The following is a 25886-nucleotide window of genomic DNA, read 5'->3' on the forward strand; positions in this document are numbered from 1 at the left end:
TATAGGGCAGATGATGTAAAGTTCATCTGTTTTTTTTGGCCTATGGTTAACGAGGGTGTCAGGTAGCCAGCACAACAACCAACTGCCTTTACTTTTCCCCAACTAATGTCAGGTACCCATTAGAGCTGGGTGGACTCAGAGGTGCCCAAAGATTCCGAAGTTAAAAAATCCCAGTCTTCACCAGGATTCGAACCCGGGCCCCCAGTTCAAAAGCCAAGCGCTTTACCGCTCAGCCACCTCTCCTCCCCTGGCCTAACTGATGTCTTATAATTGATCTAATTGTTTTAAAAAAGCTCAATCTCTTATTCGAATCCTTTAAAAAAAAAATGACAAGAAAATGCAGTTTACAATATTACTATTCGTTTTAAATTGTCTAATTTATAATGCATACTAAATAGATTTTTTCTCTTTAAAAAAATAGTAAACATTTGTTCTTGTGTAAATATAGTACTTAGTATAACAGTACTTACATAACTTAACAATAGAAATATAAAAACAAAAATTTTTTACAAAAAGTCTACAACCATTTGCATAAATGTGTTAAAAATATGGTGAACAGTGGTTGTACCTAATAAAGAGCATCAAGTGTTTGAGTGTTTAATAGTTAATAGTTGTAAAAGTGGTGTAATTTTATGAAAAAAACTGCTTGCATAAGTGATTCAAAAAATTTGATTTTTCGCTTTCAGAAAAGAAAAAAGTAGCGGTTGCACCAGAACTTTGAATGATCTAAAATATTGTGATGTCGGATTTTCACTATCTTTTCTAGTTTACGAGATCTAAACGGGACAGACGGACAGACATTTCACACAAAACTAATAGCGTCTTTTCCCCTTTTGGGGGCCGCTAAAAAACAGTCCATAAGTAAACAAGTCTTACTATTCGGCATGAATGAAAATGCCAACAAAGAAAGTCATCAAAAGAGATTATGCTTTTTCCTGTTTCAAATGCTCTGTCCGTCCCGTTTAGATCTCGTAAACTAGAAAAGATAGTTTCCCTGAGGCCTTTCTTGCAACTACCTGGATGTGCTCACACATTTTTAGTTTGCGATCTAAAGTTACACCAAGGTTCTTGGGTAGCTCTTCCATGCTAAGAGCCACTCCATTAAGGGAGAGCAGGAAAGGTTGCTCGAGAATGCCAGTCCCGAACGGGAACAGAGAATAGACCGTCTTGGAGGTCTTTATTTCTAGCCCCATTTTTGTGTGTATGAGCAGAGCGTATGGAGATCTTCTTGCAACACTTTTTGTATAGAGGTGCGCTCCTTCCGGATTTCCAAAGGACAATATCATCAGCATATAGCAGCTTTTGGCATTTTAGCTGAGCCGGTAGGTCATTTATGAAGGCTTTGAAAAGGACCCACGACATGACAGAGCCCTGGAAGAAGCTGTGCTCGAGGGTCATTTCCCCTGAGACGTCTCCGTACATCCTTGTTCTTATTGTACGCTCTTGTAGGAAGTCTCTAATCCAGTAATATATCCGTCCCCGCATCCCACTGCTCTTATCTTATGGAGCAAACCAGGCCGCCATACTTTATCATAAGCCTGTTTTAAGTCAATGAAGACTGCGTATGTGCTTTCGGTCCTTTGGAATCCATCTACTACAAAGATGTTGACTTGGTCTATAGCGGATATTTCAGTCCTGAAACCAGCCTGTTCTGGAGCTATAAGACGAGCACTCTCAAGTTACCAAAACCAGCCGCTCATTCACCATTTTTTCAGCCATCCCACACAAGATGTGAGTGCGTTGGGCCTGTAGGCTTCAGGAGTGGAAGCATCCTTTCCCTTTTTTTGGTATATGTATAATGGTGGCACGTTTCCAGGCCCTGGGCAGTGCCATTACATAGATCTTGTTATATTATTTAAGATTTTAAAAAAAAGTAAATTAGTTTGAAAATAAAAATATTTATTGCATATGAGTTATGTGGCACATTCTGTTGAGTTATATCTCATAAACTAGAAAAGATATTTAAAATCCGACATATATTTTAAACCATTCAAAGTTCTGATGCAACGGCTACTTTTCTCTTTTAAAATCAACTATGCAAGCAGTTTTTTCATAAAAATACACCATTTTTACAACTATTCACTATTAATAGTAACAAACACAGGAGGCTATTTAGTAAGGGAGAAGACTATTTACCATATTTAAGACACATTTATGTTGATTGTTGATTTGAGGCACATCGGCACAATTTAGGCCATGTCGTGCCTGCAGTCCCTCAAGGACCACTCTCTCTCTAAACAACAAGGGCCAGATTCTATACAGTCATATAATTAAAATCAAGGTCTATTCACAGTTAAAATAGTAAAGGTAGTAAAAATTTAAATATTTGGTAAAAATCTAATGTAAATAGTGCATGTTCACAAATTCATAAATCAGATCTTCGTAGATAGCCCCACTTCCCGAATAAAGCCCAGTACCTTCCCAGGGTCGACATTATTAAATAGTGTTTTTAGATTAGTGGCTCTAAAGTATTTCGCCCTGACATCCTGGTATCTGGGGCAATCAACGAGGATATGTTCCACGGTGAGGCGAGAGTCACAGTACTGTTATTAGGTCCAACAGCTTCAGGCTCTTATGTACCAATGGGATGTCAGTCTTCATCCGCCCCAAAGCTTGCAATGCAGATTTGGAGTCGGAGCAGATTATAAATTTACTCCTTTCTGATGCTTTTACGGCCATAAGTGCAAGCAATATTGCGTGCAATTCGGCCGTAAAGATGGAGCAGCCATCGGGGAGTCTACGGGAGATTGTTTTGTTCCGAAAGGAGCAGGCACACGCGACCTTTCCCTCCATTTTGGATCCGTCTGTGTAGATGGTGCCACAATCTCCGTAGCTCTCCTGCAGTTCCCTAAAGTGGACTTGTAGTATGCTTGGGTCTGTATTTTCTTTTTTGAAATTAAGGAGGGATAAATTTAATTTGGGTTTATTCATTAGCCAAGGAGGATTCTGAGGGGTTTCTATTTTAGAGATTTGGTCAATGGGTGGGGTTAAATTTTGGATGGGTTCTCTCATTCGAAGGCCCAACGGCTGTATGACGTTAGGCCTTCGATTGTATAATTCTACCTCTGTGGGGTTAAATATGAAGTCAAAAGCAGGGTTCGTGGGGTTGGATTTTAGCTTGACTATATACTGCATTGCAAGCTTTTTCATTCTTATATCCATGGGGAGTTCTCCAGCCTCCACATGGAGACTTGGGATAGGTGATGTACGAAACGCGCCGAGACAGAGACGCAGGGCAGCATTTTGTATTGGTTCCAGTATTTTTAGGTACGACTTCCTTGCTGCTCCATATATTATGGATCCGTAGTCTAGCTTGGATCGAATTAGACTCCGATAGAGCAGCAGCAAGGTATCTCTGTCAGCTCCCCAGGCTGAGTACTCTTAGTATGTTTAATGACTTTTGGAATTTCTTCTTAAGTTCCTTAATGTGGGGGAGAAAATTAAATTTGGAATCTAAGCTGAGGCCTAAAAATTTTGTAGTTTTCACGACAGGGATCTTCTTTTTGTGTATAAATAGTTCAGGGTCTGGGTGGAGTCCCCTTAGATTACAAAAATGCATACTTACTGTTTTGGAGTCTGAGAATTTGAAACCATTATAGTTTGCCCAACCCTGAATTTTGTTTAAACATAACTGTAATTTCCTTTCTAAGGTGTTCATGTTTTTCCCATAAGTAAGAATGACAAAGTCATCGACATACAAAGAGCACTCTATGCCAGGGGACAGCGCATTTATGATGCTATTTATTTTAATGTTGAACAGGGTGACTGACAGAATGCTGCCCTGGGGTACACCCATTTCCTGGTCATGAGTGTCAGAAGCGGAGTTGCCCACTCGGACCTGAAATTTTCGATCTTTCAGGAATTCCTCCACAAAACGGGGGAGGTGTCCCTTAAGCCCCATAAGCGCCAGGTCACGTAGAATGCCATGTTTCCAGGTTGTGTCATAGGCCTTTTCTATATCGAAGAATACAGCTACTAGATGTTCTCTTCTGAGTAATGCATTTCTAATATAAGCTTCCAGCCTTACCAGGTGGTCAGTTGTTGTCCGCCCCTGCCGGAATCCGCACTGGTAGTTTGAGATCACTTTATTCCTTTCCAGGTACCAGACCAGCCTACTGTTAATCATTCTTTCCATGGTTTTGCAGATGCAGCTTGTTAGTGCTATTGGTCGATAGTTAGCTGGGTCAGAGCCGTCTCTTCCCGGTTTAGGTATCGGTATAACTGTGGCTTTCCTCCAGCTGTTTGGGAAAGCGCCTGTTTGCCACACACAGTTATAGACCCCTAGTAGGACTGCCAATGAGGGTTCGGGAAGGTGCTTGAGGAACTGGTAATGGATTTCGTCTTCTCCAGGCGCTGTGTCATGTGACTTGTCCAGCGATTCCCTCAGTTCCTCAAGCGAGAACGGTTTGTTGTAGTCTTCATTGTTCTCTGACCTGAAATCAATGGGGTGTCTTTCCTCCCTGGTTTTGACTTTTTGGAACTCTGGCGTGTGGATGATTTTTCTGCTATTGAGGATGCAAGGCAGTCAGCTATTTCTCTGGGGGACGTGACAGTTCGTCCTTGGTTTTTCAAATGCCCTATTGCATTTGATTCTTTCCCTTTGATTCGCCTTACTGCCTTCCAAACCGCTCTAGCAGAAGTTTTGGCATCCAGACTGCCGACAAAACTTCTCCAGGAATTCCTTTTGGCTGACCGTATGGTTTGTCTAGCCTTTGCTCTAGCTATCCTGAATAGCTTTAGGTTTTCCTGGGAAGGATTCTTTATAAATGCAGCCAGTCGTTTTTTCCTATCACCAATAGCACTTTTGCAAGCTGTATCAAACCATGGTTTGCTAGGCCGTTTTGGATTTGCAGAGGTTAGGGGTACAACTTTCCTGGCTATACTTAGTAGCTTGCTAGCAAAGGTATCAGCTGGGTTCTGTTCATGGAGGATATTTTCTGTGATATCCTCAGAGCATCTTTTTTGGAATTGTTCCCAATCGGCCTTATTCAGTTTCCACCGCTGAGGTCGTCCCAATGAAGGGAGATTGTTAGTAATGATGATTGGGAAGTGATCACTTCCCCGTAGATCATTGCCAACTGACCATTTAAAATCGTCCAGAAGTCCGGGGACGCATACGGTGAGGTCAATGCGTGTGAATGATCCAGTTCCTGGGTGCAATTAGGTCGGTGATGCATCATTAAGTATGCATAAATCATGTTGGAGGAAGATATCCTCCAGCATACGACCTCTTGTGTCGGTATTGTTGGATCCCCACATGGTGTTATGGGCATTGAAATCCCCAAGGATTAAATAAGGCCGGGGGAGTTGTTTCAATAGGTCCTCCATGTCTGTTCGGTTTAATGGAGCGCCTGGTGGTAGATACAGGCTGCAGCAAGTGATAACCTTGTGAAGGGTTATCCTAGCTGCTACGGCCTGTAGTGTGGTCTGTAGTTCTACCCTCTCATGGGGGATGCTATCCTTCACAAGGATACAGACTCCACCTGATGCTCTCTCTGCATCCTCAACATTCTTGGTGTAAGCACGGTAGCTTCGGAAGCTGATGCAATCTTTCAGAAATGTTTCCTGTAAGCAGACAGCTACAGGAGTCTCAGAGTCCATCAGTAGCTGCATTTCCTCGTAATTGGCCTTGAGGCCTCTACAATTCCACTGTACAATTCTGGAATCCATGGCTTATTCTAGATGACCTACTTGGAGCTATTTGGCCTTGGGAGGCCCCCGGAGGGGTTTCCCTTTATTCCAGTGACCTTGGTATTTTTATTCTTGGGTTTGGATGGAGAGGAGGATAACCCCCTTTTGGGGGAAGTCTTTCTCTCTGGAGAGGGGAGATCCCTCTGGTTAGAGCGGAGGTTATTTCCTCCTCTCTCACCTCGGGCATCCTCTCCGCTTTGATTTCTCCCCTTAGGGAGTTGGTCAACCTCTAACTCGGTAGAGGTTGGGGTGTCTGGCTGGGTTCTCTGAGGAGAACCTGTGTCAGACATGATGTCTCCGGGTTCTCCCGGAGTATTGGTTTTGACATGCTGCTCAGTCTCCATGCTCTCATCAGCGAGCACAGAGAACCTGTTCTTTAGCATGACAACAGGGCTTTCTTGTTTCTTCAGAGGTGTGTTCTTTGGCGGTGTTTTCTTCTGAGTTGGGGGAGGAGGAGGGGGTGGTGGGGTCAATGTGTCCGTCTGTGTGGCTATGGATCTTCCTTTCTTAGCAACAGCCTGGGCGTAGGTCTTTGTCAAGCCGAATTGGCCCTTGGGTAGGGCCAGTACAGCCGATTTCGCCTGGCTAAAGGTACATCCGTTTCTTGCCTTGTACTCCTGCACGGCAACCTCCTGTTTCCACACAGGGCAGTCCTTGGAGTAGGCTGAGTGGCCAGCTTGACAGTTTGGGCATTTGAACTGGGCTGTGCAGCCCTTGTCCTCATGACCCTCTCCAGCACATCTGGCACACACAGTGTTCCTCTTGCAGACTGCCGCGCCGTGTCCATAACCCTGGCACTTGAAGCACCTCATGGGGTTAGGTATGTAGGGCCTCACTGGAACTCGTAGGTATCCTGCCTTCACATACTCTGGCGGTGTCCTAGTTCCGAATGTGAGGATAATAGTGGCGGTTTTGACCTCCTCACCCTCCCTGCGCCTGGTAATGCGCCGGGCATGGGTGACTCCTTCAATGCCCTCCACTATTTCCTTCTCGGAACATTCCAGTAGGTCCCTAGAGCTGATTACACCTCTGCTGGTGTTCAGACTCTTGTGTGGCATGACTTCCACTTGGAGATCACAGAGTCTTCTGCATCTTAAAAGCCCATCAGAGTGTGTCTTGCTGTCTACTTCTACAAGGAGTTCCATTGTTTTGTGTAGCTTAGACACACTCTTGGGCTCTCCCACTACTGACTTGAGTCCCTTATAGATAATAAAAGGGCTCAACTTGGTCAGGCTTTTTCCCTCCTCTGTGCATCTAACCACCAGAAATGATGCCAGGTGGCACAGCTTTTTGGGACCTCCTCTTTTTTATCGTCAATTCGACGTTTCTTGCCCAGACATAGGTCTGGGGCAAGTAGTTTTGTGTGTGATTTTTTGTCCATATATATTTTGGTTAATTCGGCACCTGTGCTCCCCACCCGCCATCGAGTCCAACAAGGGGACGGGCCATTCGGATGTCCAGAATGAGCCCGCCAGGGCTACACAGGTGCTATACTCAGTCAGCTGCTACATCGGACATGTGTCCGATACAGCAGCTCCCTGATTGACCCTCCAGCCACCGCCCTGGTAGCTCGGCATGACCAGCCGGTTGACCCAGAGCGGGCCATCTGGGTCTCAGGTCTAGGGGAACTTGGAGCCAAAGTATTGTGTTGTTGTGGTTTATCCTCAGATAGCCACCACTCAAACACCAGGATCTCTTTATCCCCCCTTATTCGTCGCAGTCCACGGCAAACGGACTGGTCTAGGACATAGTGAGAATTTAAAGTTAAGGAGACAGTGTGATGATCAATGAAGGCAGACTTAGGAAAAGAGGAGGCAGACACAATGATAGAAAAGAAGTAGGGCACTTTTGAGCTCCAAAAGTGCTAAGGAAAGAGGAGCGCAGTTTAACGTCATGTCTCGGGACGAGACACATTTATGCAAACTGTTTTACATTTTTTGTCAATTTTTTTATTTATTTATTTTTTTACAAATGTATTGCTAAGTTAGGTATGAGGCTGAGTGGTAAAGTGCTTTGCTTCCAAACCGGGGTCTGGGGTTCGAATCCTGGTGAAGACTGGGATTTTACATTTTGGGATCTTCAGGCGCCTCTGAGTCCACCCAGCTCTAATGGTTACCTGACATTAGCTGGGGAAAAGTAAAGGCTGTTTGTCGTGTGCTGGCCACATCATCCTCGTTAACCGTAGGCCACAGAAACAGATGACCTTTACATAATCTGCCCTATAGACTACAAGCCTGAAAGGGGAACTTTACTTTTTTTAAATGCTTACTTAAGTAAGTTCTGTCAAACTAATTACTACATTTGCAAAAAAAAAAAAGAGAAAAAAATCTATTTAAGTATGCACATAGTTGAACATAATTTAAAACAACAATTAATAAGTAGTTTTTCATATTATCGCGTGAACTGCACCGCAGCCCTATAGCCATGGAACACTAAAGGAAGGGAAGATTTTTTTTCCTGAGGCTTTGAATAAGAGATTGACCCTTTACAGAACAATTAGATAATCATTATATGACATTAGTTAGGGCAGGTTCACATCTAACTTAACCTTCACCATCACAAGATCTGCCAACCTTCTTTCTCCATTCTTCTCTGTTATTGGCCTTTGATAGAATTTCATTCTGATACTCTTTCTGAAAATATTAAAAAAGCTGCCTTTTTACCTGCCTGGGTGGACCACTTCGGGGGCTGATTTTGAATTTGTGTTTCCACACAAACTGTCTTTGTAACCTTGTTATTTCTTAGTATTATGTCGATTCCACAACTTACCTTTGTCTCCATTACCAACACAAAAACTATCCTCCTCATATTTAGAGTTACCGTGATCTTCTGATAAAGTCTGACTGTAGATATCCATATTTGGTTTTTCTTTATCATACAGCAACTTAAATTGGCCATGTAGAAGAGGACTTCGCACAGATTTCAGATAAACTGCATGCATATCTGTAAAATTAAAAATTACTTATTTTTAGATGAAACAAAAAAAACATTAAATATACATGTTTTAAAAAACAATACCCACATTATTAAACTTGGTGGAGATAAAAATGGAATAAAAGATCACTGTCTGAACGTTAGCTTTGTGTTTATTTCGTCTTGCGATCTTTACACATTAGACCTAAACTTTGATTTAGAACTCTTAAGATATGTAGAGTTTGGATAATCTTTGAATAAACTTGAAGCTCCTTTAAATTTACTTATTTTTCACATAATATGGGTACACCATGGCTGACTACGCCATTTTTTTTTATTGAATAATTCCAATGATAGGTCTTTAGGTTTAGACTGAGAAAGACAATGGACAAAATTTTCATAAATGTTAATTTGTTAAACTCTTGAATCAATAATGCCTTATATTCAGAAATTCCCGAAAGCGATAGTCCTTTCAAGAACGCAATAGTCCTCACAAAACCGATGTTGGCTATAGTTGGCTATAGTTCTAAGTTATTCTAAGTTGGCTATAGTTCTAAGTTATTATAAGTGTAGTACTCAAGCCAAATTTACATTTATTTTTTTTCCTTTGAAAAATTATAACGGTCAAACCATGGAACTATACTAAAGGAACGACGACTTCGAGTTTTTTTTTTACAAAGCCGTTTAGAAAACAGGTTCTTTGTGCGCATGTTCTCGCGCATCCTGCAATGCCTACAAAATAAAATGATGGAGACAAAGAAAGATTTTACGCCTCGAACGCGCGCGATTTACCCGTGTAGATTAGAAAATGTTTTTTAACTTTTTATAAACAGATCGATAAAAACTTTATCCATTTTCAGACAATCTGTTTTGGTAGATATAATTTATTAGATTAAGAGATTATCACAAATGATTTTATTTTTGATCCCCCTTTGCGTCAAATTCACTCTAAGTAGATGCATCTGTTTTGAAGTTGCCGTTCGTTTAGTTAAGTTTATGTTTGGTATTTTCTACTAGATCTGGGTAATTTTTTATGCACTACTTATAAATGTAGGCCTATTTATATACACTTAAAAAACAAAACTCATCTAGAGAATGTCATTCCTATCCCTCATCAGTTTAATTCATAGTTGCATAAGAACAGTAATTAATATAGCCTAATGTCAATGAAGTTAATAGACGTGCGATGGATAGAATGGACCCCTTTTATTCAAAAGTACATTTTTATAGATCTAAAATCTATATATAGTATTAAGAGATTATTTAAAATCTAGATTATGAAAAAAATTGTAAGCCTATTAGGTCTATTGAAAGTACACTTATTCGCTGACAGTATATTTAGATGCTATTATATTTTTAGCAATGTTTATAAAAGTCGAGCTTAACTATCTATATCTTTACGATATTAGAAACGGATATTTTAATTCTAGACTATATTTAAAAATAATCAAATGAAATCAATGTGTAAGTCTACCTAATTATTGTACCGATAGCATATCAGATCCAGTATGCTTTTTGCAGATGATATTTATGAGCCTAGTGTCCACGTCTCAGTTAATAGACGTGCGATGGATAGAATGGACCCCTTTTATTCAAAAGTACATTTTTATAGATCTAAAATCTATATATAGTATTAAGAGATTATTTAAAATCTAGATTATGAAAAAAATTGTAAGCCTATTAGGTCTATTGAAAGTACACTTATTCGCTGACAGTATATTTAGATGCTATTATATTTTTAGCAATGTTTATAAAAGTCGAGCTTAACTATCTATATCTTTACGATATTAGAAACGGATATTTTAATTCTAGACTATATTTAAAAATAATCAAATGAAATCAATGTGTAAGTCTACCTAATTATTGTAATGATAGCATATCAGATCCAGTATGCTTTTTGCAGATGATATTTATGAGCCTAGTGTCCATGTCTCAGAGCCCTAAAGAAGGGTTGAGAGAACCACCGCCTGGTAGACACTGATTTTTGTAGGCAGGCGGAGCGATCTGTTCCGCAAAACTCTCGCCTGAAAGCGTCCAAAAGCGTTACTGGCCGTGGCCAGACTGTTATTAACTTTCCTTGAAAGTGAGGCGTCATTTGACACTATACTACCTAGATATGTGAAGTGGTCTACCACATTAAGGGGCTGTCCGTTTACGGTGATCCTTGGGGCTGAGTATGTTTTTTTATGTTTTATTGGGCGATTCTGGAACATGACTTCTGTTTTCCCGAGGTTTATAGATAGACCGAAAGAGGCGGCAGCATATGCAAATAGGTTTACCACGTTCTGGAGGTCATGTTCATTGTGAGCTAGCAGGGTGCAATCATGAGCATAGAGAATCTCCGTTATGACCATCTCCTTTGTTTTTGTATGGAATAGTAAACATTGAAGATGGAACACATTGCCGTCAGAACGAAACCGGATATAGATGCCTTCATGAAATCGCTGCCTCATTTGACCCAGCATTACGCCAAAGAAGATAGCGAATAGAGTAGGAGCAAGGAAACATCATGGACATACGGTGGCAAGACTGCACTATAAACAGCGATGTCCTTGTGAACCAATGTTATATAAGAGGACAGAAAACAGATATTTAGCCATATATCTTAATACTGATGGATTAACTTCCATTTTTTGGTATCAAATAATTAATAACCAGTAATTATTGAGTAATTGGTTATTTTTTATCGTTTTCTTTTTTTTTTTTTTAGATACAATAAGTAATTGTGTAAGGTTTTCACTTGATTCGGGAATGGGTGTGGGAGAAATAACGTGTTTACACTTTTTACCTGACAGACAAATATATGTACAAACAGAAAGTGAGGTCGTCAAAACACTTTTTTTTTTCTTTATTGACAGATTTTTAGCGGCCCCCAAAAGGGGAATAGACGCTATTAGCACTGTCCGTCCATCCGTCCCGTTTAGATTTCATAAACTAGAAAAAAAACACGGGAGACTATTTAGAGAGGAAGATACCATTTACTATATTTTTAACACATTCATGCAAACGGTTTTAGATTTTGAGTCAAAATTTTTTTTTTTTCAAAATTGTTTTACTAAAATAAGTGATTTCTGTCATACTAATTACCTAAATTTCAAAAAAATGTTTACCTTTTTTTAAAAAAGAGAACAAGTCTGTTTAATATGCATATAAGTGGAATATAATTTAAAACAGCAATTAATAAGTATTGTTTCGTATTATACAAGTGAACATACACAGGCCATGCTACCGTTTAATTAAGAAGAAACTAACAAGAATGTTTTCAAATAATTAGTAGCCTTTAAAAGCCTTATGAATTACTATGAATCTGCATCCTCCGTTGTTGTTGCCAGTAGTCAGTTTTACCCGCTCAATATGCAAAATGTTTCTGCATTGTAAATTTATCATTCTCACAAATATAATTACTAATGTGCATTACTACTTTAAAATACTATTTATTGAATTGAATAATTATTTCATTATTTGAGCCTACAAAACTACTTTTAGTCTTTAGAAATCCTGTTCATTTTTCATCTGATTTATTTATATTTTATTTTAAATCTACTTTGCCTGACCTAGAATGCCTAGGTAAATTAGAAAATGGATAACCATTTCGTAATTTGCCTAAAAATACCAATGCCAAATACAATGCATTTCACACTTAGGCGGTAACTTATATAAAGATAAGCCTATTATACCTATACTAGTCGACCGGCGGCATAGCATACACCACTATTTAGCAGGGCCAGTCTTAGGCCACTGCAACCTATGTGACCGAAGGATCCGCACTTTCATGGAACCCGCGCTAATTCAAGGTGTATAAATTATTAAATTAAACCATTTTATAACTTAAAACAGACAGATTTCCCGCGCACTCCTGTCGATTTACCATGAGCAAAATATACGAAAAAGTCCTTAAAATATACGGAAATACATAGAAAAAAATTGTCATCTTGGGGTGCCATTCAATATGGAAAACATCAATCCTAGGCGCTATTAATAAAAACGGCATTATGCATTAGCCGTAATTGTGTAATCAGGTGAAAGAAGCTTCTCGCGCCTCAAAATAATGAAGAATTACTTTACTTGAGGTCAACAATTCTCAAAGATAGATTGAAACATTTGGTAATTCTTGCTATTGAGCGGGATCTATGTGGGAAACAGAATTATTATGATATACTGTATGGCTTTGCTACACGCAAGGCTCGTAAAGTAATTCTGTACGTAATAAAGAATGAATAAAATGCATAGACGAATTTATTTTCTAATACAAACTCTTAAATTTCACTTATTGTCCGCTTCCCTACCCAAACTTGGCCCCGCGAAATCCGTTTTGAATAGGGCCCCACAATGTTTAAGTCAGACCTTGCTATTTAGTGTTTGTAAAATGTTTTACATGTTTCGGATGTTCCTTCAGAGTTGACGATAGTTTACTTCCTAGTCCAAACCTCCCGCATGGGATGGGAGCGGGCAGGGTTTGACAGTACAGCGCGCAGCCATCCGCAGCGAGCTTTGAAAACGTGTTCTCCCCCCTATTGTTTTTTTTTCGTGGGGTGACTATCCGCAGAAATAAGAGAGTGATCTTTCCTTTACTTCTTGTTTGACCTGTTTAGGGAAGAAGAGAATTATATATATAGATAGATGATCAGGCTGAAACAACAATTAAAAGGTGTTTAAACATCCAAATACATCATATTACGATCAATAACTAACCTGTCTCTATTGAGTGTATCACTTCAGAGTTATCAATGAAACTAGCATCATAGAGATCATCAAAGTATTCTGACTCATCAGATGAGTGTTCTTCTGAAAGTTCAGCTTCTTCTTCAATAAAAATATTGCCCTGAGTTTTACCCTAAAAAAATTGAGAACAAAAGTTTTATATTATCTTTGGATCATCATAATAAACCGTAGTTGTGTGGTCCTGCCTCACATTTATAATTAAAATAGTATTTATTTAATTCTTCTTTTTTGTGGCCGCCAGTAAGAGGCAAAGACACTTTTAGTTTTGTGTAGTCTGTCTTTCCCTCTGCCATGTTTAATCTCGAAGAGTATATATATATATATATATATATATATATATATATATATATATATATATATATATATATATATATATATACTTTATAAAGTAGAATGTGAGGCGTATGTATGTATGTTAGGAATAGAAATAAAAACCACTTGACCAATCTTGATAAAACTTGGCAGAAATGTTCCTTACTTAAGACCCTAAAAAAAAAAAAAGTTGACCGACTCTATTAAAGCTAGAATCTATATAGTATTATATGGATCTAGGCTTTGTTTACAATGTAAACATGTGAAAAGATCTAAAGGATTTAGATTAAATTTTAGATCTAGATCTAAGTTTAAGAACCACACTTTGCACCTATAGCTTTTTACTTTGACACATGAAAATACAAAATATAGTCTATTGATTTCATTATTTAATAAAATTAACCTTCAAATTTGTGTTTCAAAAGCATTTTTACATAAATTCGTTCCATATATTTGCGAATTCAGAACGTCCTGACCATAGACATATATATATAGACTGGACGATAAAGAACAAATTATTATCGGAAATATTTGGGAAAAGATACGTTTGTAGATCCACATCACAAACCTATATATATTTGCCTATGTCTATGATTATGAAACAAAGACAAAATATTGGGAATATGGCAGTTTTGTACTTTTCAAAACTAAAGATCAAAGGTATATATTGGCTGAAATGTTAGTCCTAGAATTTATAGCTCAATCGCAGCCATTTTTTTTTCACATAGATATAGTACATAAAACATATTTGACTTCCCCCAAATAAAAATAACTTCCTACTTCCAGTCTATATTTATTTATGTCTATGGTCCTGACTTACTTATAATGCCATTCATTTAACAAATCGAGTAAACCCGTTTTAATTGTAGGCCTACTTTATATCCTATTCATCTATCGCTCCTTTCGTTTTTAATAGATATGAATGTATCAGCCTCGGGTAAAACCATTTTCGCAAAACTAATTTTATTTTCGTAGCGAAAGAGAAAAACTTGAAAGGATCATTAGCTAAGTTTAACATACATCTAAATCCAATCCACTAGATTAGTAAACACAAACTAGGACCCGCAGGCCGCGGGTAATGTCCGGCTAGTATATATATATATATGTGTGTATTTATGTTACGCATAGAAATCAAAACCGTTTCACCAATCTTGATCGATATAACTTGGCATAAATTTTCCTCGGATACTAACTGGAACCGTGACATATGTATAGTAGCTAGTATTCTATAGTAGCCCTAAAACAAACTTGATGCCCTCAAAAAAAAAAAAGTTGCCCAACTCTATGAAAGTATTACTATTTCATGGATCAAGACCATGTTTACATGAGTGAAGATCGAAAGGATCTAGATATAGATCTAATTTTTAAAACTACACTTTGCACAGATAGGTTTTACTTTGACACATCAAATCTCATTATTGAATAAAATTAACCTTCAAATGTGTGTATCAAAAACATTTTTACATAAATTCGTTCTTCATAACTGCGAATTTAGAAGTCCTGACGTACTTTATAATCCCATTCATTTAACACATCTGTTAAACCCATTTTAATTGTACTTTATATCCTATCCATCTCGCACTACTTTCGTTTTTAATATATATATATATATATATATATATATATATATATATATATATATATATATATATATATTCGCAAAACTACTTTTATTTTCAAGGCGAAAGAGAAAAACTTGCAAGAACATTAGCTAAGTTTGACATAGATCTAAATCCAATTTACTAGAGTAGTAATGCACAAACTAAGGTCCTCAGGTCGCGGGTAATGTTCGGCTAGTATATATATATATATATATATTGTTACGATCCTCTCTCCTACTATCCAGGCTCTCTTTAAACTGCACCACACGACACAACGAACTTAAAGAACCTCACAACTCAGGGCTCCAAAGTATCTGTCAGCTTAATTTCAAATACATCGCAATTGGCAACAACATTAACACTGTCTTCACAAAAACCTAGTCTCTGCTCAGCACTGACTTCACACACCGTGCTGGTTCTCGCCTCGTACTGGTCATATTGCGAGGTAACGTGAAGTCTTTTTGACACACTCGCTCTTATATAGTGTCTGTACTGGCCTCGAACCTTCTTGACAATTCCAGTCACTTTCGCCTTGACTTGCGTGCGTAATATTTACACACAGGTCGTTGTCGAACTGGCGTGTACTGTCACTGGTCACGGTTGATCGCTCGTCTAGCGCCGGACTAGGGCGATTGGCGTAGGCTAAAAACACACACAGCCTACGACCATCTGTGTCACCACCGAGTTTGTAACAATATATATATATATATATATATATATATATACATATATATATATATATATATATATATATGTATGTATATATATATATATATATGTATATACACTCATAGCTTGATATAACCAGCACTCTGAGGCCTTAGTTTGGCTATTACTGATCTAGTGCAGGGGTCGGCAACCTGCGCCTCGCCAGCCACATTCGGCTCTTTGGATGTTAAGCTTTGGCTCTTAAGTTCCATAGGCAAATATTATTTATTTCATCGAAAACAAAAACATCTAAAAATCGTTCTGATTCGATTAACGAGAATTAGGCATCGATTCTATCATTCAGCCATTTGTATTCGCTTTTCAGCGCACCCCTCTCCATATCTTGAAATGAAACATATTTGCAGGTGGAAGATATTCAATGTTCTTCTGCCTTATCACTTGATATAGATGAGTCATGCGACATAAAAGACACTGCACTTATTGGCTTTGTTGTTAGATATATGACTTTGCAAGGTCCAAAAGAAGAACTTTTAGGATTGCTACCGATCTCGTGACAAACTAGAGGAGAAGATACACAGCTAATGACGTGGAAAAATACCTTGAAGGCAACATAATCGATATAATCATATAATCGTTTCAATAGCAAATGATGGAGCCAGAAGTATTACAGGAGAAAATAGCAACAACGATAAACCATGAAATTCTTACGTTTCGCTGGTGTGTGTTATTGTTGTGTACATACCACCAACGGCTGACACAGCGACTGCGTCGGAAATAATTTTTGATGTGCTTCACAATGTAGAATCAAAACACCCAGACTCTGTATCGTAACTGGGAATTTCAACAACCTGAATATTGACAACACACTGCCAAACTGTAGTCAATACGTCTCCCTCCCCACCAGGCAGGGTAGAACGCTCGACAAATGCTACGTAAATATCAAGCAGGCTTACAAATGTAAAAGTTTGTTCCCACTTGAAGAATCTGACCATATGCCAATCCATCTTATACCTAATTACAAACCTACTCTTAAAACTACAAAGAGAGTAATAAAAAAGGTCAAGATGTGGTCTGAAGAGGCTGTAGAAAAACTAAGAGGATGCATTGAGAAAACTAACTGGGAAATCTTCATTGAGAACTGTCCAGACATAAACGAACTAACAGAAACTGTGAACTCGTATTTATTATTCTGCGAGGAGTCAACTATTCCAACAAAAACAATAGGCCTACAAGTCTATGGAAACAATAAGCCCTGGATGACCAAAAAAATCAAACATCTTATTACTGAAAAAAAACAACACAAAGTATAAGGCAAGCAACGAGGAGTTTTAAAATGCTAAAAATACACTGAAAAAAAGCAATAATTGAAGGAAAAAAACATACAAAGAAAAAATTGAGAATTTCTTTGGAAATAATAACTCAAAAGCATGCTGGGAAGGATTAAAGAAAATAACAGGCTGCGCCTCAAGACGAGAACGATTTTCAGTGGATGATGAGGAGAAATTCGCCAACGAACTAAATGATTTTTATTCTCGTTTCGATAAAGAAGATTTTGTTGATCTGCACAAAGAAATTTTCAACCAAAGAAAAACAAGAACATTACGTCAATTTTGTAACTGAAGATGAGGTGACCTTGTTATTTAAAAGAGTAGACGTAACAAAAGCTTCTGGACCAGATAAAATTAATGTCAAGCTGGTCAAGCTATGTGCAGAACAAATCTCTTTTATCTTCTCTCACATCTTTAACTACTCGTTGCAAATGTGCGTAATTCCACACATCTGGAAAACTTCAGAGATTGTACCAGTACCAAAGAAGCCAAAATAGATAGCTTAAATGATTTTCGCCCAGTAGCACTAACATCTATAGTTATGAAATGTTTTGAAAAATATGTGCTTAAACAACTTGTATCAAAAGTCAATAACAGCCTAGACCCTCACCGATTTGCATATAAGGCAGCTAGCGGAACTGAGGATGCAATTCTATTGCTTATGGACCAGCTTTATAAGCATCTGGATACACCCAAAACATATGCACGAGTCCTCTTTGTAGATTTCTCCTCGGCTTTCAATACCATACAGCCACATCTAATGGTAAACGAACTGAGTCAGCCCTTACGTACAAGCATGGGTTCTAAATTTTTTAACCCAACGTCCTCAGTATGTTAAAGTCAACAACACTAAATCGTCAACTCGAGTACTATGTACGGCTGCTCCACAAGGTTGTGTACTTTCTCCTGTACTGTACACTCTTTACACCAGGGGTGGGCAACCTTTTTGGATCGAGAGCCGCAATTCTTTAAATTTGGGAATGGTGGTCCGCATATGTATATATAACTTAGAAAGATACTCTAGCTAACTGTGTAGAATGGCTTTTAATTCATATTTACACTGTATTTTAGTCACGTTTTTTTTTCACACTCCACGTTAAGGAATTACAACAAGAGTTAGCAATGTTTGATATCAAATTAAGAATATTTTTTTTTAATTGATGTTCTTATTATTACAATAACCCCACATATATACAATTGTACTTAATGTGCAGTATTTTACTTTTTACACTCGTGCATAATGTTCCAGAACTGTGGAACTAGCTAAGTAGTTGTTACCCTTGTGCCTGCTGTCAAATTACAGTCAGTCAAAATCGACCAGTAATTATACTTGTTTAGTTCTCCCCACCTCCAAAATATGCTTGTTCACTGGATGAGACAATATATGATTTTTTTGATTTTTTGATTTGAGGCACATCGGCACAATTTAGGCCATGTCGTGCCTGCAGTCCCTTAAGGACTACGCTCTCTCTAAACAACAAAGGCCAGATTCTATACTGTCATATCATTAAAATCAAGGTCTATTCACAGTTAAAATAGTAGAGGTAGTAAAAATTTAAATATTTGGTAAAAATCTAATGTAAATAGTGCATGTTCACAAATTCATAAATCAGATCTTCGTAGATAGCCCCACTTCCCGGATAAAGCCAGTACCTTCCCAGGGTCGACAATATCAAATAGTGTTTTTAAATTAGTGGCTCTAAAATATTTCGCCCTGACATCCTGGTATCTGGGGCAATCAACGAGGATATGTTCCACAGTGAAACAAGAGTCACAGTACTCACAAAGTGGGGGCTCCTCTCTCTTCAGTACAAAAGAGTGCGTGATGTAGGTGTGGCCAATCCTAAGTCTGGACATGGTCGTGCTACCACGCCTTGTCAGACCCTTAGATATGGGCCGCCACCTCCCATCCGCCACAATCTGCCTGAGTTTACTGTGAGTCTCAGCCTCCCATCGGTTCTGCCACTCTCGATAGTTGGCAGAGGCAATACTTTGTCTCAGGTCCGAGTAGGGAATTGGGTTCCTGACACCGCATGATTTAGGGCTCTCTTTGCTTCTCTGTCTGCGGCTTCGTTTCCCTCAATGCCAACATGGGAGGGGACCCAGATGAAGGTGACATCCCTACGGTCGGATGTTATTTGGTCCAACAGCTTCAGGCTCTTATGTACCAATGGGATGTCAGTCTTCATCCGCCCCAAAGCTTGCAATGCAGATTTGGAGTCGGAGCAGATTATAAATTTCCTCCTTTCTGATGCTTTTACGGCCATAAGTGCAAGCAATATTGCGTGCAATTCGGCCGTAAAGATGGAGCAGCCATCGGGGAGTCTACGGGAGATTGTTTTGTTCCGAAAGGAGCAGGCACACGCGACCTTTCCCTCCATTTTGGATCCGTCTGTGTAGATGGTGCCACAATCTCCGTAGCTCTCCTGCAGTTCCCTAAAGTGGACTTGTAGTATGCTTGGGTCTGTATTTTCTTTTTTGAAATTAAGGAGGGATAAATTTAATTTGGGTTTATTCATTAGCCAAGGAGGATTCTGAGGGGTTTCTATTTTAGAGATTTGGTCAATGGGTGGGGTTAAATTTTGGATGGGTTCTCTCATTCGAAGGCCCAACGGCTGTATGACGTTAGGTCTTCGATTGTATAATTCTACCTCTGTGGGGTTAAATATGGAGACAAAAGCAGGGTTCGTGGGGTTGGATTTTAGCTTGACTATATACTGCATTGCAAGCTTTTTCATTCTTATATCCATGGGGAGTTCTCCAGCCTCCACATGGAGACTTGGGATAGGTGATGTACGAAACGCGCCGAGACAGAGACGCAGGGCAGCATTTTGTATTGGTTCCAGTATTTTTAGGTACGACTTCCTTGCTGCTCCATATATTATGGATCCGTAGTCTAGCTTGGATCGAATTAGACTCCGATAGAGCAGCAGCAAGGTATCTCTGTCAGCTCCCCAGTCCGTATGGCTGAGTACTCTTAGTATGTTTAATGACTTTTGGCATTTCTTCTTAAGTTCCTTAATGTGGGGGAGAAAATTAAATTTGGAATCTAAGCTAAGGCCTAAAAATTTTGTAGTTTTCACGACAGGGATCTTCTTTTTGTGTATAAATAGTTCAGTGTCTGGGTGGAGTCCCCTTAGATTACAAAAATGCATACTTACTGTTTTGGAGTCTGAGAATTTGAAACCATTATAGTTTGCCCAACCCTGAATTTTGTTTAAACATAACTGTAATTTCCTTTCTAAGGTGTTCATGTTTTTCCCATAAGTAAGAATGACAAAGTCATCGACATACAAAGAGCACTCTATGCCAGGGGACAGCGCATTTATGATGCTATTTATTTTAATGTTGAACAGGGTGATTGACAGAATGCTGCCCTGGGGTACACCCATTTCCTGGTCATGAGTGTCAGAAGCGGAGTTGCCCACTCGGACCTGAAATTTTCGATCTTTCAGGAATTCCTCCACAAAACGGGGGAGGTGTCCCTTAAGCCCCATAAGCGCCAGGTCACGTAGAATGCCATGTTTCCAGGTTGTGTCATAGGCCTTTTCTATATCGAAGAATACAGCTACTAGATGTTCTCTTCTGAGTAATGCATTTCTAATATAAGCTTCCAGCCTTACCAGGTGGTCAGTTGTTGTCCGCCCCTGCCGGAATCCGCACTGGTAGTTTGAGATTTGAGTTGATTTGATTTTTTGATTTGAGGCACATCGGCACAATTTAGGCCATGTCGTGCCTGCAGTCCCTTAAGGACTACTCTCTCTCTAAACAACAAGGGCCAGATTCTATACAGTCATATAATTAAAATCAAGGTCTATTCACAGTTAAAATAGTAAAGGTAGTAAAAATTTAAATATTTGGTAAAAATCTAATGTAAATAGTGCATGTTCACAAATTCAGAAATCAGATCTTCGTAGATAGCCCCACTTCCCGAATAAAGCCCAGTACCTTCCCAGGGTCGACATTATTAAATAGTGTTTTTAGATTAGTGGCTCTAAAATATTTCGCCCTGACATCCTGGTATCTGGGGCAATCAACGAGGATATGTTCCACGGTGAGGCGAGAGTCACAGTACTCGCAAAGTGGGGGCTCCTCTCTCTTCAGTACAAAAGAGTGCGTGATGTAGGTGTGGCCAATCCTAAGTCTGGACATGGTTGTGCTACCACGCCTTGTCAGACCCTTAGATGTGGGCCGCCACCTGACATCCGCCACAATCTGCCTGAGTTTACTGTGAGTCTCAGCCTCCCATCGGTTCTGCCACTCTCGATAGGTGGCAGAGGCAATACTTTGTCTCAGGTCCGAGTAGGGAATTTGGGTTCCTGACACCGCATGATTTAGGGCTCTCTTTGCTTCTCTGTCTGCGGCTTCGTTTCCCTCAATGCCAACATGGGAGGGGACCCAGATGAAGGTGACATCCCTACGGTCGGCTGTTATTAGGTCCAACAGCTTCAGGCTCTTATGTACCAATGGGATGTCAGTCTTCATCCGCCCCAAAGCTTGCAATGCAGATTTGGAGTCGGAGCAGATTATAAATTTACTCCTTTCTGATGCTTTTACGGCCATAAGTGCAAGCAATATTGCTTAGATATTTAGAGATAAGGAGCCAGAGTGATGATCAATGAAGGCAGACTGAGGAAAAGAGGAGGCAGACACGATAGAAAAGAAGTAGGGCACTTTTGAGCTCCAAAAGTGCTAAGGAAAGAGGAGCGCAGTTTAACGTCATGTCTCGGGACGCTGGAGAACTGCCTGATCTGGAAACCATTGCGCGGTTCATCTCACATATAGGATTACTGATCTGAACACTCCAACAAGTAAAATGAGAACAAAGAAGAAGAAGAACAGATATATGTGTACACAAATAGTGTGAACAGCAGCAACGTTTTTAGAGTGTTGACATACAGCTTCTGGCTACCATAAGACTCCTGTGGAAGATCTGACTGGAACTTCTCTTTGCTCGGAGTTATGTCCTCTAGAGGTGAATCAGCTTCTGCGCTAAATGGTGAGCTAATGGTATTGAAAACTGGTTCTTGACGTCTTAAAATTTGCTTTTATAAATTGCAAAATTAAGGAGTCTAAATAAGTGTTGTACTTTTAATCATTTCACTACAAATAGTTTCACCTTTCAGCAAAGGTTTCTTTTGTTGCTTGTAGAAATGGGAAAGCCTTGTTTGAAAAGATTTAACATCCATTTACATTTCATATGCAAAAAACTCATTGCAATGGCAATTATGAAACCTGAAATCTGTCTTCCACCCTTCATTAGAAATATTGGTAACAATGTCACAGTCAATGTCCTTCAAGTAACATAACAATTTCTTCCATGAGATTTTATATTGTTCTCGTTTACCTTGCCCATGCTAAGGTAGAGGATATGTATACCACTCTGTTATAAATCGGAACTACCTGTGGTAAATATGCAAACTTGCCTGTTTAAAGTTTATGGTTGTGGTATTAACCCCCCCCCCACCCCCCCAAAAAAAAATATTTTACTCAGTCAAAGATCGAGCTCCACCAGTTTGTCACCCTTGCCATCTTTTTCCAAGCATACCCAACATAACACAGTTCTTCATAGTATTGAATAAATACTGATCAGAGATTGTGTCTAAAATTGAGTGTATTGATGTATAGCAAATAAGCATAATATTCGTTTACTTGAATCTTTTTATAATGACATTTTCAATCATTTATATTTATATTATTTTAATATATTTGCAATTTTATAAGTATATACTGTGGGCACACCTGATTTCTGTAGGTGTCGGCGGGCCGCATAAAACAATCCGGCGGGCATTAATTTGCCCACCCCTGCTTTACACTAATGACATAAGAAGCATCTATGACTCAGTTAAACTCATTAAATTCGCTGATGATACTGCCATTGTCGGTCTTATTTCAGAAGACGAAACTCAGTATCGAAGCTCGATACAAGAATTTACAAACTGGTGCACTTCACAACTTTCTAGAACTGAATGTCACAAAAATTAAAGAACTTATTATAGATTTCAGAAAGAAAAAAAAACAAATATACATGAACTGCAAATAAACACTGCATCTATAGAACATGTGAAGGCATATAAATATCTAGGCGTTATCATTAATAACAATCTCTCATGGGAAGACCATTTTGGAACTCTGACAAAGAAAACAGCCCAGCGACTTTTTTTTTTCCTATACAAATTCAATAGCTTTAAACTAAATAAGATATATACTTTTTACGGCGCGACTATACAAAATCTGCTAACATACGTAATAACTTGTTGGCAAGGCAACGCTTCATCTAACCTGTTGCGCCGTCTAGAAACCATCATAAAAAGGGCATCAAAAATTACACTCACAACATTACCACATTATTTAAAGGAACTTTTTTAACAAAAGTGTCTAAGGAAAATCGAAAAAATCTTGGAAGACAACGGCCACCCGCTCAGATCGTCGCGAAGTGGGCGACTACTGTCAATCAAAACAAGAACAGAGCGATACAAAAACTCGTTCGTACCTCGCTGAATGAACTTTCTATGTTGTGTCTGTTGTATTTATGTGTATGTTTCTGTTGTGTTATCTTTATATGAGAAAGGAGTCCTTGTAATCACAACAAATTTCCATAAGGATCAATAAAGCAGTCTTAGTCAAAGTCCTAAATAATACACCAAGAAGCGCTTTGTGTCCAAAAATTTTTGGCCGAAATTGTTGAGGTCATAAATTTGGTAATCAAGATTTTTAACAGCATCTTGTCAAAAGCACTCTACCATCATCAGTTTAAAGAACTCTTAAACGAAATGGAAACTTGCTATCGCGATCTTCTTCTTTCCAATAAAGTGCAATGGCTATCCAAAGGTAAGGTGTTGAAACGTTTTGCTTTGTGCTTGAGTGAATTAAATACATCCCTAAATGATAAAGGCATAAATCACCCTAAATTAGAGAACGAAAAATTGTTGCAAGAATTTTATTTTATGGTGGATATAACAATGAAATTAAATGAGCTGAATCTAAAACTGCAAGGAAAGGAAAACCCAGCCTATGTTTTGGTAGAAGAATTGTTGTTTTTTTTAAGAAAAATTATCCTTTTTTTGCCAAAGATATTCAGGGCGGTCAATTGCTTCATTTTCAATTTGAAAAGCAATATTTTGATAAAACTTGTGGGCATGAGTTACTTCAGCAGTTATAAAGAAAAATTAAATAGGAATTTATTGACAGATTTAAGCAATTCAAAAGAAACAAAACGATTGTAGCATTTATAAAAAAAAAATCCTCTCAACACAAACAGTAACGAAATTGTTGGCAAGAAAAAAATTGTGGCTCTTTAAAAACTTTCAAATTTGGTAAATTGTAATTTTTGGATCTTTCGACTGAAAAGGTTGCCCACCCCTGATCTAGTGCATTGACGTTAGATTTATGTCAAACATGGAAAATAACTTTTTTTTTCTTTTTTTCCATGAAAATGAAAGTAGGTGTGAAATTGAGATTACCCATTTAGCCGACATATTGATATCTAATATAAAATACCCTGAAAACGGGTTTACCCGATTTGTTAAAAAAAAAATTAGTTCTTTAGTAGAGATAAATTTAGGTGCATTTTTTATTTATTTCTAGGTCCATCCAGTTGTGGGAGGGACATTAGAGCTAGATCTAGGTCAATATTATGATCAGGATTAGTAGGCCTACTACTGGGTTATAGTGCACTTATGCTGTTCGTATCAGATTCACTTCTTGGTGAGAAGCTACTGCTTACATAATAAATAAATCTGCACCCTAAGCTATTAGAAGATAACTATTTTCTTAATTGATTATAAATGTAAACTTTGTTCAAATTGTTTATACAAATCTAAATATAGATCTTTGTCTGGCCTCTATTTATTGTGATTTAGATTAATGTCAAGTGTATATCCTAATTACGATATATGAAAACTGCGCGCTATAAAAGTACCGGTAGTTGTTGTTTTTTAAACTTACAATTGAAACGAAGTTCGTATAAAAAAGTAGCCGTTGCATCAGAACTTTGAATGATCTAAAATATCATGATGTCCCATTTTCATTTTCTCTTCTAGTTTCTGAGACCTAAACGGGACGGACGGACAGACAGACAGGCCACACAAAACTAATAGCGTCTTCTCCCCTTTAGGGGGTCGCTAAAAATGTACAGCGCTTGAGCCCAAGCTTTTCTAGTGCGGCCGAATGGAAAACAAAGATTTGTTCCTATAAATACACCATTTTTACAACTATTCACTATTAATGGGAACAAACACGGGAGGCTGTTTAGTAAGGGAGGTTACTATTTACCATATTTTTAACACAGTTATACAAACGGTTTTAGATTTTTTGTCAAATAATATTTTTTTTTTTACAATTGTTTTGCTAAGTCAACCTTCTTTCTCCATTCTTCTCTGTCATTTGCCTATGATATAATTTCATTGATATTCTTTCTGAAAATATTGAAACCTGCCTTTTTACCTGCCTGTGAGGACCACTTCGGGGGCCGATTTTAAGTTTCCACACGAACTGTCTTTGTAACCTTGTTTACAAATGACACTTAGCAACGACGGTGACTTAATTATATATATACAAAAAAAAAAGAAAAAAGATTTGTCAATAGATAGGAAACATAACATAGCATCTTATTAGGCAGTTCAGTTACACCGACGATAGTAGACGTTGA

At 38.4% G+C, this 25886-nt stretch overlaps 1 protein-coding gene across 12 annotated transcripts in view; it reads right to left on the bottom strand.

Moving 5' to 3' along the window:
* Positions 1-25886, bottom strand: part of LOC106073783 (Fanconi anemia group M protein homolog) — a 143031-nt gene that overhangs the window by 5856 nt on the left and 111289 nt on the right. For 11 of the 12 annotated variants that reach the window (XM_056024523.1, XM_056024520.1, XM_056024522.1 and 8 more), the window contains 2 exons: positions 13297-13438; positions 8461-8634 (listed from right to left, as the gene is read on the bottom strand). In XM_056024523.1, the coding sequence (XP_055880498.1) occupies positions 8461-8634; positions 13297-13438 (316 nt within the window). Of the gene's footprint in view, positions 1-8460; positions 8635-13296; positions 13439-25886 lie in introns of those variants that run through there. The other variant, XM_056024531.1, reaches the window with a different exon arrangement.

Source organism: Biomphalaria glabrata, chromosome 3, assembly GCF_947242115.1.
Source record: "Biomphalaria glabrata chromosome 3, xgBioGlab47.1, whole genome shotgun sequence".
NCBI classification, from domain to species: Eukaryota; Metazoa; Mollusca; class Gastropoda; family Planorbidae; genus Biomphalaria; species Biomphalaria glabrata.